Below are 21,321 nucleotides of genomic sequence, written 5' to 3' on the forward strand. Positions count from 1 at the left end.
ATGATTTATTTGGTTCAAAATATATTCTTTTTTGTCTTAAGAACCGCCTTTATTACAGATATAGTCCCCCGTCTCTGGTGTCCTTGTGCGAGAAAAAACGAGATTTGAAGGAAACCACGCCATTTGCCTATGATCTCAAGGTTAGAGGTTCGAGTCCCAGCAAAGCGTAAAGTTACACGGTTAGTAAAATTTACTGTTCATCATGTATCATTTTAATCTTTTTGGCAAGAATCGTTCCATTTAATGTCGTATTCATGTGTGAATGATATTGATACGATAAATAAGGCACAGGGAATGTTGAACTGTTGAGTGTTGGGAAATCGTACATTTTAAATATAATACTGCCCATGGAGTAATAATTAAAGTACAATTGCAGTGTGTTACATCAGTTATTAGCGCTGACACCACCTCTGCAGCTGACATATTGTTCAACACCAAGCATTTGCAAATTGAATTTAATTATAGGACTAGTCTGGTCAAGTGAACCAGAGCAGAGTGGCTATAAAGAAGTGCCTTGGCATGGAAGGCAGCAGTAAACCTGGAGAGAAGGGTCAGACAACTCTAACGGAGGGGGACCATGACCGAGTTGAGGTTTGTATCACAAGGTGCCCTATTGAGTGAAACCCGACTCAATGCAGCTCCTACAACACCACAGACTTTTAATTATAAATTAATGAAATACTAGTAAGCCGTCATTAATAATTAATTGTAATTTTGATTATTAAAATAATTAAAATTAATTAATTTATTTATTGGTGTCTGTTAATCCCAGGTGGAGAACCAGGTGAGTGATGCCCCCCTCCTCCAGACAAGGCGTACTGGGCAACTGACCCAAGTCAAGTCCTCCCCTCCCACCAAACCTGGACCAAGGTGGGAGAAGGGGGCCCATCATAAAGAGATGAAGAAAATGAATGGTAAGTTGATTGTTTTGATATTTTGTCTTTTTTTCTGAATAATAGCAATAATCAGGGATGAGATTTTTTTGGGGAGCCAAAATATCATCAGTCTTCTCTAGGCGGCTCCCTGGACCCTTCATCATATTTTCCAATTTTTTCACAAAAGGCAGTTTCATAATAAAAGAATAGATAATTGGACTTAAAAGATTTGGAAAATGGTTTTTGATTAAGATTTTGTGAAAATGAAAAAGATTATACAAAATGTGGTAAGAGAACTAGATCAGGTGAAATTTTGTCTTCTGGTTTGACAAAGAAAAATTTGAGAAATCTCCAAAAATTGAAAAGACAAATCCTGTTTCTTGCACAACAGGTGATCAAAGCCCTACCACAGTAGCTAAAACCAAGGGGGAAACTGACTCTGAAAGTCAACCACATAAAACAAAACCAAAACATGCCCTTGTAAGCTCACCAGAAGCAGTAAGGGGAAAAGTGCCAAAGAAACGAGGCAGACCACCAAAGAACAGAACAGTAGAGGGCACTCCCCACCAAGATGAGACCACCCCTGACTCTCAGAAATGTTTAAATGGATCAGGAGCTGGCAGATTAAGTGGCACAGGTAGTTCTTCACTCATTGAAAGTGGCAGTCCAAGTAATAGTGGAAATGTTGAAGTGCATGGCAGCAAAAGGAGGAGGGTTCAAAACAGAAATTCAAGTTCTTATCCTGAAGATACAAAGAACACAACTCAAAGTTTTTCTGAAAGTAAGGAATCTCAAGAAGACAGTAGCATGTGTGAAGCTTTTGATGAGAAAGGAGCAGAACATGAGGGATTCGAAAAACAAAGAGATTCAAGTGAGAGAAAGCGACGCGGAAGATCTTCAAAGAAGTCTCCCCTTAAGACAACTTCCTCATCTGATGACAGAAATGCATCTGACAATCCAGTATTGGAAAATAGCCAGTTAACAAAGTTTTTAGATTCAGTGCATGAAAATTCTGACAATTTGACTTTGTCTGGGAGGAAACGGAAGAGAGGACGTCCCAGGGGTGAAACGGGTGCTAGCACTGCTCAAAGGGAAGTGGAAATACAAAGAAGTCCTACTGATTCAAAGGTAGAGGAGAATGCAGATCAGACATCTGTGGCTAAAATTGACAATACACATGATGAAGATACTCCCACTACACCTGTTATGAAAAGGAAAAAGGGACGGCCCAGGAAAATTCAACCTGATAATTCTGTGATTGACAGCTCTGTTATTGATACTTCAAATGAAGGGGTGGGTTTAAACGAAAAAAGTGAGGATGTGAGTATAAGGGGGAGGGTTAGGAAAATAGGAGGCAGCACTATCATAGGACAAGACAATAAGCAGGAGTTAAACATTGATGACTTGGAGGATCATATGGATGAAGATGAAGATGGGATAGATGGGGACACTTTAGAAATGCAAACGTCTACCCCTAGGGGGAGGGGCAGAGGAAGGGGGCGGGGCAGTGGGAGGGGGCGGGGCAGAGGAAGGGGGCGGGGCAGAGGGAGGGGCAGTAAGCAGGTGTTAAACATTGCTGGTTCAGAGGATGATGTGGATAAAGATGAAGATGAGAGAGATGGGGACACTTTAGAAATGCAAACATCTACCCCCAGGGGGAGGGGCAGAGGAAGGGGGCGGGGCAGAGGGAGGGGCAAGGGGTGTGGTATTCCTTTTCCTGGAAATCAGTCTCCAATATCTGACACCAGTGGAAGGGGAAGGGGGAGGGGACGGGGAAGAGGCAGAGGAAGAGGAGCTACGCCTAAGAAAGATGAATCTGAAGTAAGTATATTCATTTAGTGCAGTACTAGCATTCATAAGGAAAAAAATAATTTTTATACCTTATTCTATTTTTCTTCTTACGTTTTTTTTTTTTTTTTTTTTTTTTTAACATTTGAGAGTGATGATATCTTACCTTTCTGTCAAATATTTTCACTGTGGTGATTGTTGGAATTATTTGTAAACAATGCATATAGGAATAGGAATTTTGTAGTTCAGTTGTACATTTTATTGGTGCTTCGGGTATTGCTGCAGTTTGAAATAATTAGCAACACATGTTGGCATTAGACTTCTAGTGTACTAATAATAAGATTTAAAGATAAATTGTATAAATAACTCACTTAATGCTTAGTGTCTCTAGAGATTATTGTTGGGAGATTCATTTTGCATAAAGAAAATAGAGCTTTGTATGAAGCATTAGTTAAAACTAGTATTATGCCTGTTTTGGATTTGTAGTTTGAGAAGAATTGTCCCCACTGTAAGGAGGAATTTGCAGTGCTGCAGAATTTGAAACGCCATTTGATGGTTGAACATGCGGCCTTGGTAATGAATCCGTTTTGTTTTGCAGTTTCCTACTTGAATTTGAACAAAATCTTTGAGTTACCCAATAATTTTGTAGTATCCTACAAACCTTTACAAACTTTGTCAAAGTGCTCAGTATACCAAGGATATTTAAGTTTGGAAGAATATTATTAATATTTTTTTTTTAATATTCATCATTAAACATCTTATACTAGTTTGTAGATAATTTAATTTGTCAATTGATGCATGATATTTTCACAGCATGTAATGTAATTTGAATTTGAGTTTATTGTTTTTTATTTGAGATTTTTTAAAGGTTTTTTATTACCCTTTTCAGTGGACCCCTGAAAACCCTAGCGGTGACACGGACAGACCTTCACGGCGGAAGATCTTTAAAACTCTCAGGAAGATACATTGCCCACAGTGCAAAAAGGAATTTAAAGTGTTTCCGTACTTTTGCTTTCATTTGGACTGGTGTGGCAGGGAGGTAAGAGCTATTTCATTAGAAAGAAGACTTTGTTTGTTATGACAATTTTAAATTTGTGATTGAATCTTTAAAGTAAAAGGTTAAATCTGTCATTTTTCATGCATGAAGTGAGTATGTGCCTGGGTTGAAGTGAAGTTCTTGTTTGATTTTTCTTGAAAAATGCAATTTTTATTTGGGTAAATCTTTCTAGGAGGTCTGTTATAATTAAGATATAACAAAATGTAATGTCATGTTTTATATTTTTATACATGTATGATGGAACATGACAACTTAAATAAAAGCATGGCTTTTGTCTACCTTAAAGGTATTCCTCAGTCTTTGTGATTTCAAATCAGTCAAAGTTGGTGCCAAAATTCAAATCAAATGTGTTTTCAGAACGAGATGGCGACATGCGACATATGCGGCAAGCAGTACAAAGCAATGTGGTTGCAGGCACATACGCGTGAGGCGCACACGGCCAAGAAGCCCAAACATGGCAGCGTGGTGACAGAAGAAGAACCAGAGGGGGTAGCTGTCATGGAGGACGAAGGGAAATTAGGACGAGGAAATAAAAGAAAGGCTGCTTCTAAGTTAGTAGATATTAGGTTATGAAAATTTAAGTAAAGCTGCCTCTAAGTGAAGGTGAAAATATAAAAAGTGACTGCCTCCAGGCAATTAGAAAAAAAGTTGTGAAAATGTAAAAAAGACTGCTTCCAGGCAAGAAGAAAAAAGTTGTTAAAATGAAAAAGTAAGAAGAAAATTAGGTTGAAAAAATAAGAAATAAGTTGCTTCAAGTAAGTAATTAAATAAAAAGAAGGCTGCCTTAAAGTGAATAAAAATTAGGATGTGATAATAAAAGAAAGGCTGCCTCTAAGTGAGAAGAAAATAAGGTTAAGAAAATATTTGAATAAGCTTCATGTTTTTTATTAAATTTCAGGGCATTGACCAATCTCCACAACTTGGCTGCTGATGTAGAAGATGCTTTTCAACAGACAGTCAGCGAGATGTCTTTATTGAAGGTTTGTATAGGCACAGTCAGAATTAAACCTACTTTGACTTTAATCAATTTGTGGACTTTATTTATTCCACCTTTTACGGCCTGAATTTTGTCTACCTGCAAGATGTCATAATGGCAGATTTGTACTGAATCACAGTTAAATTCCTGCCTATTCCTGTCTCACCACACCTTCTCTTGACTAACCTACTCTGGCATAAATTCCTAGCTATTAAATCTTACCAATATTTGTATCTAATATCTGATTTTATTGACACCTAATGTTCCCCTAATTTTGTCTCATACAAGTAACTTAAATCAATAAATTCATCCAAAGACTTGATGCATGATATCAACAACGTAATTATTTTATATCCCTTAGTAAAAATAAAATCCTGAATGCCATTTATGAATTTTCCATGTAACATATTAGTTTTACCAGTATTTTATAGAAGAAGGCATTATTTATAATGATTATCATTAAGATGTAACATAGTGTAATTTCATAATAATATATATACTTTTTTGCTTTTTCAGAAATTGTTCCAGGCCCCTCCATTGGCAGAAGTGACATCAGAGTTGTTGAGAAAATGGAAAGAAACCACTGGGCAGTTGGACTGTCCATTCAAGGTTAGTCTTTCAGCCACTGACCAAGCCCTGGTTCACAAAAAAATTAAGTCACTTTCCTGGCTTAGTAGACTAGGATTGCCATGAGAGTGCTGTTACACTGCCCCTGATAGGTTAAGATGTGCCCATGTGATCATGTAGCCTTGGTTATTAAGTTCTTAGCCATGGAACCTGACTGGTAAGCCAGAAATCATGAGTTTACATTATGCAATTTCTGTTTCTATATCCTCGTAATTTTTAACAATGTCTCATCCTGTTTCAGAGTGAAGGTTGTGCTGCCACCTATACTACAATTCCTGGCATGAGGGCACATTTCGTGAACTGCCAATACAATGGCCTGGAAAGCCACAAGTATGTTTGTTTGGTGTGTAAGAAGGAATTCAGCTCCCAGGCATCTGTCATTTATCACATAAAAGGGAACCATGAATGGGTAAGGCTGCACTCGGAACCTGTTTGGTTTAAATTGTTTTATAAAGGCTTGTTGCTGAAAGTGGGCATTTTGTTTGTGCTTAGATTTCATGGCCGTGGTGTTGTGGAGGATGTGAGGATTATTGTCACCATATCTTTGACCCCATTCCCATAGATTTTAGATCGATCTATTCCTGTGGGGAGTCTCACTAGATTACTGTCAGCTTGGCTGGCTTAAGCGTCTGTCCCGCCTACTAAAAGCTGTAAGGGGGTAATTAACTATGGTGCGCGCACGGCTGACTGCAATTTAGCGTGAACCCCCTAGGAGTTAGGTCGATCTAAATCAAAATCTCTGGATTGATCTAAATCTCTGGGAATGCACCCTTTGTTCTCTTTATACAATAGATATTTGTGGGACTTTAGGGCAGAATGTCCTCAGAAGACCATAAAATCTTGTGTAAATCATACTAAGACTAAATACCTGTAACTTGATTGTGACTGTGTCCCAAAGGCGTGGAAATTATTTAGTAATATGTAAATTGTTGTGAAGTGTTAACATTATGTCATAGAATTTTTGAATGCAAAGTTGTGATAATTTCTTGCTTTATCTTAATTTTTGTTTTATTTTTTTCAGGAAAGTAAGAAAAAGAAAAAGACCAAGAAAATGGTAAGTTTTTTTTCAGAGTAGATCAAATACTGGATGGTAAAAAGATACTATCCCATACACATGTAAGTGAATAGAAATTGAGATATCAAGCTTTAATGCTCATAATTAGTCCATACTCACTCTTGTTATGACAAACTTCTTTTAGCCAAAAACTTGGGTGATTTAAGCTAGATCAGAAACATAAGCTAACAAGGTGAAAAATTGAAGTGATTTACATTTTCCTTTGTGAAATTAATGTATTTTTAGTATTTGGCTTTAAAGAAGTGAACATACAAGAGAGTATCCAGTAAGTAAAGTTCTCCAGCCCCTAAGTGCGCTTTGGACTTATTCCAGCCTTAACTTGCAGGCAGCAGATGACATGTCAAAATAAGAACCATTCTTCTCCGTAAAATTGGAATAGGTTTCACATTTGGATAGGATGATTTAACATTCAGGATTGAGTCGAGTTTGTGAAATTGTTCAGTGTTTAAACAAAGTCCGACATTGTTCCAGTGTGAAGACTTAGACTCTATAGCAGACGACATGTCAGATTACGAACCAAACCAGTCGGAAGCAGAAGAGGAAGAAGAAGATGACGGTTCAAGCGGAGTTTCGGAACACAGTATAGGTAAATCAGAAATTGGGAGGAGGGGTGTGTGATTCCATTAGTTGGACATAATTGTCTCTCAATTTATTTTCATTTTATTTTATTTTTTAAATTTTATTTTATTTCCTTTTAGTTTAGTTTAGTTTGATTTGGTTTAGTTTAGTTTAGTTTAGTTTAGTTTAGTTTAGTTTAGTTTAGTTTAGTTTAGTTTAGTTTAGTTTAGTTTAGTTTAGTTTAGTTTAGTTTAGTTTAGTTTAGTTTTCATTTTTGCCTACTTTTGATGTAAATAAACAAAAAGTATAAACAGGCCTACAATTTACAATATTTGTCATAAAACATCAAAGTTGAATTTCCTTCTATTTTCCCTGTGTTGCAGCCTCAGAGCCAGAGACAGGCAGCAGGTACTTGAGAGGAGGAGGAGAGAGACCAATCAGAGGAAGGCGGTGTGACGAGAGAGAGGCCTTCCAATGGGGGCTGGAATTCCATCAGAAATACGACCAAGACTCGGCATTTGTGGACTGGGTGCCAAGGAGTGACATGTGGACTGAACTCAGTGCTGAGTAAGTAATTTCAGATGGGGCAGTAGCCATATCTGTATGGGTGCTAGCCATATCCATGTGGGTGTTAGCCATATCCATGTGGGTAGTAGCCATATAGAAGTGGGTAATGGCCTAATCCGTGCAGGTGATAGCTATATCCATGTGGGTTTTATACAAAGTCATGTGGGTTGAAGCCAAATTTGTATGAGCTGAAGCCAAAGTCACTCAGACTGTGACAAAATTCTAATCATGATTTTAACACTGCAATTCATATTGGTTGACAGAATCACATTCATGGCTGTAGTCAATTCATATCACCTTTTAAATGATATCCTATTTCTAATCCAGAGAAGCTGCAGAATATCTTCCAAAGACTGATACCAGCCCCCAGTTTAAGGTGGTCCAGTCCTCAAAGCAACGAGCTACAGATCCTCAGACACTGTCGAAGTTTTCTGCCTGCTCCACTGGTGAGCCTTACAGATGTTTAATTATTTAAATTGTCATAAAAGTGTTGATTTTTAGATGTTATTGTGGTTTGTACTTTTTTTGGTACCAGTATATATTTTTAATGTTTGTTTTTCTATCACAGTTATTTATGTCTCATAATATCTAGTACAAATCTGCATGTTTCAGAAAATTCCTTCAGTTTTTTTGTTGGGGGTCCAGTGAAGTCATTATCATGGTGTCCTGTGCCAATCAAGATATCAACCTATCAGATGCTGGCTGTTAGTTGCCATAGAGACATGGACTTTGTCAGTCCTGTGAATGGGGTCTACTCTGACAAAGGATGTGTTCAGATTTGGGACTGTGGAAATTTGGAAAAGAAACAGTAAGTTAAATATTGCATATAAATCTTCAGGAACCATCTAGGGCCTTCTGTTTGACCAGTTCTGATTGTTTTCAAATATAATTGTAAGAAGTTGAAAATAAATATTAAAAGATCTTTTTGAGAAGATATATATTTTAAAATGATTTTTAAGTGCTACACGCATATTATGAATCAACACATGCTCATGTCAGAAAGCATGTTTTTTGTTAGTGAAACAATCTAAAAATTGTTTGAAGAAGTAAGGCACTGAAAAACAGTAGGTGAATTTTTTAAAATTTGAGAATAATTTTATCCATGTTTCTCACCCTCCAGAGTTAGGCTACCCAAGCTGTCCCTAGGTATTGCACATGAATATGGCACCGTCACCAGCCTAAAGTGGTGTCCAACTGGTGCTTTTATTTCCTCGGATAAGGTATGGGTTGAGGTTATTTATTTTAATGATTAAAATAAGCAGAAGAAAACATTTTTTAATTTAAAAAAGGAACACAACTCTGTTTATCTTGTTAAATTTAGTTTGTGTCTCCTTTGGTATAAATACAGCACCAATAGCCACTATTATTATTTTTATTTATATATTTTATTTTATTTTTTGGAAGTGAAAGCAGTAACAGCAATTCTTTTCACTCAGCATTTCTATAACTATTATTAAGTTTTTATCTATTAAAAAAGCACTTTTTTTCAGGTCTGTGAGGAAGGAGTTTTACCAAGATTGGGTCTTTTAGCTCTTCTCTGTACAAATGGACTCATTTATATTCTAAGGTATGATAGCTTGGAATAGTGATGACCTTTGCAATGTACATTTCCTAATGTTTGTAGGCAAGAATAGAAAAAGTACATCCAAGTTTTTACTAATGAACTGTTACTTGAAATAGGTATTGTATTCTTCGATTTTTCTTTTCTAGTAAAGTATTTTAATTACATTTTTATACAAAATAAGTTATGATAACTTTAATTATTTTCCCAGCATTCCTCATCCAGGAAGTCTATCAGAGGTCAAAGGTGACTCTGAGAAAGGGGCCAAAGAAGACTCTCAGAGAGATGTCAAAGTCTTTCAAGCAAAGCCAACTGTGATATTAGATGCCTTTTACAAAGGTAGGAGGAATACAGGAGATAATGGAGTTTGACCAATTGTTTGGGCCACAACTAGCTGAGGCAAATGTATCTCAACAGAATTATATGTTTGCGTGTTTGGTTTTTAGCAGGAAAAATAACAGCCTCTGTGGTAACTGTATTCTTTCTCATCACCTAAAAAGTTAAACTTGGCACATGAATATAACTTGGCATGGTATTGATACTGAGCTCTTTTATATCATTTTTGTAATCACTTGAAAACAGACATATACTGTAACAGTATCACTGGTACTTTAAGCTAGCTGGGGTCATTACAGCATTAGATATGGTGTCAAACTTGTTAAAAGTTTTGTGTCTGTTTTTGTTTTTGGAATTTGTACAATATGGAATAGGGTCTCACTTCACTTAACTAAAGAAACCATTTTTTTCCTTAATCAGTGACTTTTTTAAACATAACAGTACATAACACTGTCATATGAAAATATGTGAATGTCCTTCCATTTCAGCAGACTGTGATACTGAGAGGATCCAGTGTATATGTATGGACTGGTCCTATAGTGATCTCTCTCTTCTGGCAGCTGGTCTTACTGATGGTGGGTAGGGTGCTGAATTTCCCCCTTTTTTATTAATCATTAGGTACTTAAATTGCCTATTTCTGTCATGAAAAGAGGCTACGAGAGAGAGAGAGAGAGAGAGAGAGAGAGAAAGAGATGGATACGTCTAGAAATGTTATTGCTGCTAAGATTCCTTAATAAAAACTGAGACAGGTATATTTTGAAATGAAGGAAAAAATACCAAAATGAATAAGATAACAGGTACTCATACATATTACCCTTTTCTGCTCATGTAAAGTAATTCCAGTCAGCAATGATTGACTTTAAGTTAGTTATAAGTGTTTAGTTTGAGATTAGAATAAATATGTTGCAGGATCCTTAGCCATATGGAGTCTCACCACCGCCAGCTCTCTCCTGAAAAATGAAAATATAGATGGCGTTCAGGTGCTTTACCCCTATCAAGTCTTCAACGTCCATAACTGTTTAGTTCGTTCCGTCACCTGGTGCCCTTTTTCATCCAATCACATTGCCACATCTGGAATGGAACGCAGCGTGAAAATTTGGGACCTGCGTGATCCAGAGAGTCCTTATAATCATAGTTGTACACCTTTGATGAAATTTGGGAATATTAATTTCGTTAAGTGGCCAAAGTACTGGTGTGGACTTTACCTGGCAGCTGATGATTTGGCCTGGTAAGTGTCAAAGGGTGTGGTGCATTTCATTTTTATGGTACACTGTACATATTTAAGGTAGTAAATCTATTACATGTAACAAAAATTATGAGCTCAAGCAGCAAGGTTTTGTTACTTTAACACTTGTAATTTATTTAATCTCCCTGATACATTACTTGTGGGTAAACTGTTTATAGTTGATGTGAAAAGTGTAGTAAATTTAGATTAATTGTAAGACAAAGTTCATTTTTTAAATATCTTTGTTGCAAGTTTTATCCTATTTATTTTAATAATAAAAATTTTATTAATTTTGGATAAAGTGTTGTTTTTGATACTGTAACACACATCATCACTGGGAATAATGATATTCGATAATATCAGATGTTCATATGTCACATGATCCATCACATGGCCCATCACATGACCCATCACATGACCCATGCTTTCGACTTCTATTTCAGTTTTGGTCGTAACAGTACCAGGTATACAGAGTGTGGTTACTTTGGTTATACACCCAAGACCATCCTGCCCCATAAGTCATTTACCTGGGTAGGTATTTGTATACAGGGGTAGCGCTAACACTCACCAGTTTAGCCAAATGCTAAAACTTATTTAAATTGGCTAAAGAAAAAGGGCTTGATTTGACTTGTTTTGTCAAATTATAACCATTTTGATAACAAATTGACAAAAAAAGTGGCGATTTGGCCAAGTGAAACAAATTGCTAGCGCTACCCCAGGTATATATTTATATATCACATAGTGCTGTGCTGGGATTAGGATAAACTTACACATAAACCAAAGCCAGTCCAATTAACGTCATAAGGAAAACTGAGTGTGTAAAATAAACCAGAAATTCAAAACTTAATTCAAAAAAAAAAAAAAAAAAATGAGAGACAGCTTATTTGGTGCCTTTTAGTGTAAAAAAAGTATGACTCAACTTTTTTGCTATATGGTTTGTTTCTCTCATGTCATGTCATCTTGTGGAAAACCAGCAGATTTTCAGAAAAATTGTTTGTAATTGTTGATACGTAACTCCATTTGCCCGCCAGAGTGTCATCATTATAAGAAAAATGTTGCTAATTTTCAAAAAGAAAATATGAAAAGAGGTGACGACCATTCTCTCTCAGTGTTGCAGAAACTTGTGCGAGAATGTAGGCATTATCAAAATGGCAGTGTCATTGTATTTTGATTTTCAGCACTGTACATGACCAAATGGCAGTCTTGATGTTTAATGTATTATATACTGATTTTGAGCGCTGTACATTTTTAAAATGGCAGTCTTGGCATATAATAATATAGCTTGATTTTTAGCACTGTATGTTCTCAATGTGGAAGTCTTGGTATTTAATGTATATTTTGATTTTCACTACAGTTTGTGTGGGCATTCTCAAAAAGGCAATCTTACACCCCATTTCCATAGATTTTTAGATCGATCTATCCCTGTGGGGAGTCTCACTAGATTACTGTCAGCTTGGCCGGATTAAGCATCTGTCCTGCCTAATAAAAGCTGTAAGGGTTTAATTAACTATGGTGCCCGCTCGGCTGACTGCAATTTAGCGTGAACCCCCAGGGAGTTAGGTCTATCTAAATCTTAATCTTTAGATCGATCTAAATCTCTGGGAAAGCACCCGTGGTGATGTATTGTATATTTTAATTTTCAGCACTGTACATTCTCAGACTATCTTAACATGCTGGTGGACTGCGACTCGGCCGGGGAGGTGATGGCATGTGTCCAGCCTAGCCTCATGATGGTGAACAGGGACACCAAAACCTTTGCAAGGAGACGCTTTGTAAGTTGATAGGGATAGAGAACCAGAACACCGTCTTTGCTTTTGTTGTTCAGTTGCACATATTTCAGTTGCACAGAGAGGTGGTGGTTGAATAATTGTGTATGTTGAACAGTCTTGTAACACATAGCTATAACACCTATACAATAGGATTTCTTTAGCCAGTAAATGAGAAATTTCTTTTTTATTGTTTTATCAGTTTTCATTTACAAGCTTTAAAATGATTTCCGGCTTACTCTGTGCTCATAAACTGCTGCATATGTTTAATTCATCCCAGTGCATTTTATTGCACATTTTGTCTTCAGAAAATCACTATTAGTTCCGCATTTCTTCTTTCAGAATACATACTGTTACATCATATGAAGTTAGTTTTGATAAATTGATAATCTTGGTTGATAACATTTCAGGGCATATATCATGTTGACCTGGAGACCCTTAAACATCCAGAGAACCAGGGGCAAGATCCTTCCTCCTCATCTCAACCTAGAGACAGCAGCAAACACGGGAAGTCAGTCAATGAAAATGGAGAAGAGCTTGAGGAAGCAACCAATCAAGAGGCAACAGAAATAGCAACAGCCAATAAGAAAAGCAACCAGGCTACAACAGCCAATAAGACAGCAGTAGATGCTAACAAATCCAAGGCTGTGCCAGTGACTGAAAGTTACAGTGATGCAGTGTCAAAATATTGCTTGGTTTTTAAAGAAAAGCAGCTGGTAAGTCAACAATGTACATGTATATCTGGTGGATTTAAAAAAAATACAAAAGATTCGAGAAAAAAAAAACCTTGAACATTGGGCTTTAAAAGCAGCAGAGAATTCATCATCATTAAATCTTTGGTTCATGGGCAGATTAGAGTGCAGTAGTACATATGCCTATGCACATACATATATATTGAATTTGTATATTTGTATCGTGTTTATTCTAGAGTAACATACGACCTGATCCAAGGCTGCAGAACTTTAAAATGAACCATGATCACCTGGATCAGTTTCCACTGCAGGCAATCTACCAGGTGAGTCTTTGTCTCTCCCCAAAGATTAGGCAGTTTTCCTTTCATATACTAGTACGTCCGCCATATTTAGGTTGTGGCTTTGTAAAGCCATATGGCACAACTTGATGTGAATGTGGCCATATTTGATCCACTGATCTGTTAGTCCCCTGTTCTTAATGCGCTCAGTGACAAAGTAAATTGGCCTACTTAAAATGGATATATTCGTGATAACATTTCCAGGTAAGCAGTAACAACAACATGGGTTCTCACCTGTGGGTCGCCAGCGCGGGACAGTCTGGGATAGTCCGTCTTCACCACGTCACTGGACTGAAGAGGCCGCAGCATGCCAGGATGATGGAAAACACCAGAAAGTAGTCTTCTGTTTAACTCTCTGCAGACAAGTTTTATAATATGAAAATGATGGCATCTTTGGACATTCTGACATTCCCTGTAATGGGTTCTCCACATCTGCTTCCTAATTTGCGATTTTGAACACTTGGATGCGACTCTCGTACTTTTAATGCAGGCAATTTAGTTGTCAAGTTCAGCATTCTCTGGGTGTTCTGGTTCAGTTTCGTGTACTGCTCATCATGGAAGGATCGAGACCTTAAGCTCTACTTTGCTCCAGGGTCACCGTTTTGGGACAATCATATGTAGTGCAATTTTATCAGTAATGAAGGGCTTTTATGTTCAGTTTTCTGTCAAGAATCAGCATATGGGTCTGTCTTTTTCATAAAATGTTTTAAAAAACATGGTGCAAAATGTGTATGGACATTGTTTCTTGCCTTACCCTACCTGGAATTTCTTCCTTCTGCTCAAAAGTTAAAAAAGCAAGGAAAGAATTTCCATTCGACTTACTGACTGAAATGTGGACTGTGATGCATACTTCTTGGATATTTAAGTCCTGGAAATATTTCGAATTCATGGAAAATCTGGGTCATCAATTTTATTCCTTAGTTCTAAAATTCCACTTATGTTCCTTTGAATATCAATGACTGCATTTTGTATGTGTAAGCCAGTGACAAAGAATTGCTCAACAAAGAGCAATGTTATTGTTGTTCTGTTTTTGATTTAAATATTCATTATTTGAAGGTAATGGTTTAAGCATGTATTATTTGGCCATGATAAAGTTTGATTTTATTGAATCTTTTCAAATATTAAGTGAGGAAGAGATATCCAAATAAATTCAGCCTTGTCAACTCCTTAGTTCAACACTGAAGTAGTTTGTTTGTTAATGAATGAACTGTTCATCACACATAAACTTAGCGGCATTGCACAATAATTGGCTTTCCATGAACAAAAATGCCTTAAATAACAAAAGAGTACAGTGCCTCTCATACAGAGATCAAATATATGACACTTTTAATTGAGAGAACAATTTCATTTTACTTAATTTTCAGTATATTTTTTGACACTGTAAACCACACCAAAAGTCTGCTGCAACAAAGTAAAACATTTAATTTTATTTATCAAATTATTATATATTTTATTTGCACACATTTTATCTGGACATCTCAAATATGCCAGTGTGATGGAATGGAGAAAATTGATCATATACAAATAAAATAATAAATAATATGCAAAAAATTCATCAACAGAAAAGGGCAACCCAAACATAACAATAACAAATTGTACTGAAAAATACAAAGACGTGATGATTAGATCTCTGTTATTACAAATCTTCAAACCCTGAAAGTTATTGTAATTTCTACCCACTCTATGGTGATCTGTTATTCTCTATAAAAACGAGCATTGAAACTTCAAACAGCATATGATAGAATTTGCATATATTTGTAAATCTCAGCTTCTGCCTCTCTGCCTAAGAGCCCAGCTAATGCATCAGTTCAGAGAGCAAGTACGAGTAAACAGTTGTACAAAACACTAAAACTAGATTGCATACATGTTTCTATGCCAGTGAAAGCCCATTTAATGCATCCATTTTCTTATATATTGCTCCAGAATTTCCTCTATCTTCTCAAACAGACAAAAAGAAAAGAAAAAGTAAAAGTTATAAAGAAAACATTTTTAGAACGTTAAACTATCTGCGTTTTTTCTTGCTTTTCTTCTCCTCTTTTGCTGGAGCCTGAGATAATCTTTCATATAAATAGTATAAAAGCATGAGAACAGCTGCTGGGATCAACAGAAACTGAAGAGTCTTCAGTAGTTTCCCTTCAACGGTTTTCTTAGTCAGTCCCACTAGCTCTGTATCGAAATGAAGAGTGGCTCCACCTGCAAAATAAGTTTTTTAATGTTACTTTAATGTCAGAAAGTACACCACTGAAACTGCATTTCTAACTGTTTTTCCCAAACATGTATCTCTTATTATTATTATTATTATCATTTTTGCTGTTATTTTATTTTCTCATTATTTTATCATCCTATTTATTCCTTTAATTTATTATTATCATTTGTAAATAAAGACACTACCTAGATAGCAGTTGAGTACATTTTAAGCACCCCTATTTAAACTATTATTTACAACATTATATAATATTTCATATCATTATATAACCACTTTTAATGGAGTCCGTTGGTCAACAGTATAAAAATATACTTTCTGCTATGTTAATAATATAATAATAATATATTTATTTCGAGTCTAAAATCCATAAAATGTTCAATAGACTGTACAACATAAATACAAAGAAGTTTATAGATATAAATAGTTTAGATATATATTATATAAATCAGAACTAGACTAAATTGTAATAAACAGTAATAAAAGTAAAAAACCCAAGGTTTCTTTAATGTAAAATTTAAAATTCATGAATAAAATGTCTTAAAAATGTGAGTTTTCAATTCCTTTTTAAAAGTTCATAATTTTTCCCAAGGTAACCCTACATTGTTTCAGGTTCTTGGGCGAATTTAATAAGGAATCTCATTAAATTGTAATGCATTCAAATTTAGTGCAATAATTATAACCTGGTATTGTACTCTACCTGGAATGACAGGGGGGTGCCCTTTTTTACCATAAGCGAGATGAGATGGAATGATAAGTTTTCTTTTCTCACTGAAAAAAGACCAGAAATACAAATAGGTGTGCAATTCCAAAATAATGATATATATGCAAGAGATGAAATTTACAGCAAAAGACTTCACTGCAAGTTCAAAATACCCAACATCCCATTAGGTTAATTTTTGTCTGAGTTCATAAAATGTCAACTCAATTAAAAGTTTGAAATTTTATTATGTGCGTAAGTTTGTAAAATTCATGTGAACAATAAAAAATTAAGAGTAACTCACCCAACACACATCCCTAAAATCCCTTGTTCCCAACCTGAAATTATACAAATTATCAGCCAAAGGCACTACAAGCGTTCCATTTTCTCTCAAAGAAGCCATTTCTAGCTTCGATTATTCACTCCCCTTATTCAACTTTATCTACCCATATTTCTTGTTCCACTCTCAATGAATCTATTCCTTTTTTATGCACCCCTCTCTCTCTCTCTCTCTCTCTCTCACACACACACACACACACACACACACACACAAACACTCTCTCTCTCAATCTTTTTCACCCACTCTCTCTCTCTCTTTCTCTCTCTCTCTCTCCACCATGCCTCACCCTTCATGATTACCTGGAATAACTTTCCCTGCTCCCAGTGTAAATGGCAGGGGTGACCTGCCCTCAGTGCGTGAAGAATCAAACACAGAACCATCATCTAATTTCCCCTGCACATGGAAGAATACATGCAATCATGCAGTAAACAAATCAAAATAATAGTTAATCTACCTGTACAGTACATGCACTTGTACCTTGACAGCAGTACATTTAAGTCTGAACAATCTAAAATTAAAATGAAAAATTGCAGAAAAATTCAGGAGCCGGTTTTATCATGGTTGGATGGTTAAATGGCTGCTATCCTGATACCCGGACCAGAATGTCAAGAATTATTTACTTTTCCACCCCTCCATGGCATTGTCCCTTGTAAATATCACCCTCACTGCTACTTCAACAATATTTAATTGTAATATAGCACATGTAAGTAAAATGTACCATTTCCCAGTGCCAATGAAACAGATTACAGACCTTACTAATGTTGAGCTACTTACACAATACTAGTACTAGAAACAGTTTAAAATTATGCCTTAAGAACTATTCTGTAAATATGCCTTTTGGTACACGTTGCAGTGAGGATGGGTGGGGGTGGGGGCGGGGGGGGGGGGGGGGGCGGTACATGTACTTACCGTATAATGAACTTCAACATGGTCTCCGTCGCCTGCCTTTACACTGCAGTCTGTAGGCTTGTGCTGCGAAATAGAAATACGATTACAGACATTGAACGTTAAGTAACTGTGGTGATAAAATGCAACATGAGGCTATTTCACACTATAGCACATGTACTAATACTAAAATCTAAATACAAGTAAGGGTACCTCCCCCCCCCTCCCTCCCTCACACGACGAGCCTTATTCTGAGTAAAAAATAGAATTATTAAAAGTAGAAAATAAATTGCTGCTTGTAAAACTTGTAATGCAGTGCGATGGCCAGTGACAGAGCTAGATCTGAAGTTCAATGAACTTATTTAAAGTGAGAATTTGCTGCGGTATTAAGTGGTTATATTACACTACACTAGGTATATCACAATCCGCTAGGGGCGCTACAGTCGTAACTGTCCAGTGGCAGTGAAGTGTAAAACTGAAGTCGGCCTGCTGACAGCTCGCCTATGGCACCCCTTTTTTAAATCTCTCTTTTAGCGCCGCGTAAAAAACTAATACAAGCCATTAACTAAATAAGCTGTAAATCAAAGAGTAAAATCCGGTCACGTGATTTTCCCGTGTTGCAGTCTTTGAGAAGTTTCAGTTCAGGGTGTTTGAAGTTTTGCCTCGACAAAATGCTCAAAAATGTCAGGGAAGTACTGGTTTCAGTTTTTTAAAATTTATATCGAATAAAGTTTATGAAATTTGCAATATTATGTAAAAAAATCATGAAAACTAGAGGATCAGAGAGGCGATACCGCCTCCTGGTATAGTACCACCAGCTGGGGCATGCGCATTTGTATGGGAAAGAAAAAGAAAGTGGGGCCCCACCTGTACGGTTGTGGTTGACAAGCTTCAGGAAATGCAGTAAACAAGATTTTTTTTCTTTTTTTTTCTTTTTGTACATAATTATCATTTATAAAGAAATTGTGGGGAACAGTGAAAGGTAAAATTCAAGGTTATAGTAAGATTGTAAATGTAGGACCTGGAATTTAAGCTGTTTACATACTGTAATGGGAACAATGTTTAATGTTTGTTCATTTTCAGGTTTAGCTTTGTTGCCTTTTATCCACCTAAACAAACCAGCTTAAAGGGATCATAACTGTTCTTATAAGATCTATATTTCACAGTAAAAAACACTGTGAAGAACTCATAGAAATATAATATATTCTATTTTACCACAAAAACGGCAGTTATAGCTATTATTCTGATATCTGAGCTTGTCTTTAGAACACATGACCTCCATTTATGACTATACTCTGTTATAATCTCTGAAAAGAGAAAAATACCAGGGACTAATTTTAAATGTAAAAATGGATTCATTAACCATTGGTAAGTATGGGAAAATTGTTGTTTACTCAGGAAAATTCATTTTTTGGCCAAAACAAAGAGCTATTATTTCTTTAAGTATTTCAGTATTGAAACTACGAACTTGGCATAAAAATAAAATGTCTTTGTACCTGTAAACTAAATGAGATGTATATTTCACAATAAAAAGATTGTGAACAATTCATAGAAATATAATATATTCTGTTTTACCACAAAAACGGCAGTTAAAGCTATTGTTCTGATATTAATTATTAATTATTATATTAATATTTTTACATTTATATGTTTTAATGTGTATTTACTTGAAATAGGTACTTTAATTGATTCATCACTTTTTGTCAAAACATAGTTCTTGAAAGTGTAGCTTTTGAAAATAAAACTTTTTTTATTACAGAAATGACTTATTTTGTATAACATATGACTTCATCTTCAATTTTAACAGTACGTACTAGCGTATCTCTGCCAGCTTTGGAGATATGAAAATTGAAAAATTTGTAAAATGCAGTTCCTGCTAAAAAGTAGTCCAAATCAAATTTAAGGTCACATTAACATATCCCATTCAATTTCAATAGCCACTGCAGGTGTATATGTGCCACTTTTGAATAACAAATAGGTCAAAGGTCAATTTCAGGGTCAAAATAAGAATGAAAATATACGACTTCTTATTCAAGTTCAATTGTAACTAATGGTGCATCCCTGCCAGGTTGAGAGATAAAAGGGACAAAAATTTGAAAGGTTCAGTTTATGGTAAAAAGTGTGTCAAAGGTCAATTTCAAGGTCACTGTTGGATTAACAGCATATGACTTCCATAAGTCAATAGCAACTTTGGGCTTATCTCTGCTAGGTCTGGAGATAAAAGGGAAAGAAAATTTGCAAGGTTCAGTTTATGGCGAAAAGTAGGTCAAAGGTCAATTTCAAGGTCACAGTTTGACTGCCAGTATATCACTTCCTATTCAAGGTCAATAGTAACTATAGGTGTATCTTTGCCAGTTTTTGGGTATTTCCAGAATAAGAGAGGATTTTCAGTTTTGGCATCTAAGTAACGGCTGCTTCTCCCGTGAAAATGCACTGATTGAACCCAATCTCCCAAAGATGAAAGGAGTCCCCAATTTTAACCCCTCACTGTAATATAAGAGCTTAAGTCTGTGTAGTTTCTGAAAATTGCCACAAACAAATATTTTTTTGCAGAAAATTCCCATTTTTAGACAATTTTGGCCTATTTGACCTTGAAATAAAAGTCAAAGGTCAAATCCAAGGGCATATTTAGAATCTTTACATATGACTTTCGGTCAGACTTCTATGGTAATTTTTCCCATAATTCCTTCAGTTTTGGAGATATTTGGCATTGAATTTTCAAAAATTTTGACAAGGGTGCATTTTCATGAGCTTCACGCCCAGGCCAATGCACCAACTGAGACCAAAAAAACAGGGGGTTCAAGTTGAGATTATATGTAACCTAAATCCAAAAGATGGGAGCATGGGTCCATACCGTCTAGGAGGAGAAGCGGTAACGGTGACTTGTATCCGGCGCCAGAACATGGAGCCGGCGGAGCCGCAGGAGCCGGCGGAGCCAACGGAGCCGTACGACACGGGTCGGGACTAAAACCATGAGTACCGCCAGCGTACACGCTGGTGGTACTAATTAAACCATGCGAAGTATAGTTTATTTGATGCGCAATATTTATAGTACTTGATCTGCACGGAAGCCATCCCAGCCATGTGCTTGTGCGGTCGCCAATTTGGGTTTGTTTCCGGGTCATTAGATTAACATACAGCCATAATTGCCCTAATTGGTCACAAGCAATTTGAGCTGCAGCTACAGCTGAGTGATCACCGCTGGTCAGTAGTGACAGGTTTTAAGCTGAAAAGTGTGGACACTTTTGGTGCATTTTTGCAATAAAAAACTTCAATATCTTTGTTGCTTGTAGGAATATTAAAAAAATTCCAAGTGATTTCATCCGGTTTTTACATTACCTTTCAGATGATATAAGTATTATAATTTTCTGATCAGTTTGAAAATTTTTCTGATATACCTAACTACACTACAGCTGTCGGGTTGCAGCACGAAAATTAAAACAGTTATATTATTACTATACAATGTCACAATTTCTCTTTCTTTGCCCCAGAATCATGCAGCTTACCTCTGTAATTATTTGGAGTTCCTTCTTCTTTTTAGCACACTCGACTATCAGTAATGAACAAGTTATATACTGCAGTGCAGTCCACAGCCAGCGTACGTCCATGTTTATACACGTTGATCGTCACCTTCATCGCAATTAGGTCAAGGCCGTCACAACTATCGCATTTAAGCACAGGCTTCAAACAACTGCGCATGCACGAAAAGTGCGCTGTTTGAAATATATGGAACGCCATCCACGCAAAAAATC

The 21,321-nt window shown here is 36.2% G+C and overlaps 2 protein-coding genes across 2 annotated transcripts; one reads left to right on the top strand and one right to left on the bottom strand.

Annotated features, from left to right (window-relative positions):
• The first annotated feature begins 23 nt into the window (after nucleotides 1-23).
• LOC106170460 (uncharacterized) lies at nucleotides 24-14,624 on the top strand. Its single transcript, XM_013550324.2, has 25 exons — nucleotides 24-179; nucleotides 466-591; nucleotides 773-914; nucleotides 1,267-2,696; nucleotides 3,150-3,236; nucleotides 3,553-3,702; nucleotides 4,078-4,271; nucleotides 4,619-4,700; nucleotides 5,213-5,305; nucleotides 5,565-5,732; nucleotides 6,345-6,377; nucleotides 6,870-6,984; nucleotides 7,340-7,523; nucleotides 7,851-7,969; nucleotides 8,136-8,331; nucleotides 8,644-8,743; nucleotides 9,014-9,090; nucleotides 9,296-9,423; nucleotides 9,909-9,995; nucleotides 10,330-10,648; nucleotides 11,089-11,176; nucleotides 12,289-12,417; nucleotides 12,822-13,127; nucleotides 13,340-13,426; nucleotides 13,646-14,624. The coding sequence occupies exons 2-25, from the start codon at nucleotides 520-522 to the stop codon at nucleotides 13,778-13,780; spliced, it is 4,521 nt and encodes a 1,506-aa protein (XP_013405778.2). The 5' UTR covers nucleotides 24-179; nucleotides 466-519; the 3' UTR covers nucleotides 13,781-14,624.
• A 219-nt stretch (nucleotides 14,625-14,843) lies between these two features.
• Nucleotides 14,844-21,239, bottom strand: LOC106170484 (uncharacterized). The gene is made up of 6 exons (XM_013550367.3): nucleotides 21,076-21,239; nucleotides 17,594-17,656; nucleotides 16,984-17,077; nucleotides 16,649-16,682; nucleotides 16,345-16,415; nucleotides 14,844-15,634 (listed from the first exon to the last, which is right to left on the bottom strand). The coding sequence occupies exons 1-6, from the start codon at nucleotides 21,175-21,177 to the stop codon at nucleotides 15,444-15,446; spliced, it is 555 nt and encodes a 184-aa protein (XP_013405821.2). The 5' UTR covers nucleotides 21,178-21,239; the 3' UTR covers nucleotides 14,844-15,443.
• Between the last annotated feature and the right edge of the window lie 82 nt (nucleotides 21,240-21,321).

Source organism: Lingula anatina, chromosome 8 (genome assembly GCF_051362555.1).
Source record: "Lingula anatina isolate TDL-2025a chromosome 8, LinAna3.0, whole genome shotgun sequence".
NCBI classification, from domain to species: domain Eukaryota; kingdom Metazoa; phylum Brachiopoda; class Lingulata; order Lingulida; family Lingulidae; genus Lingula; species Lingula anatina.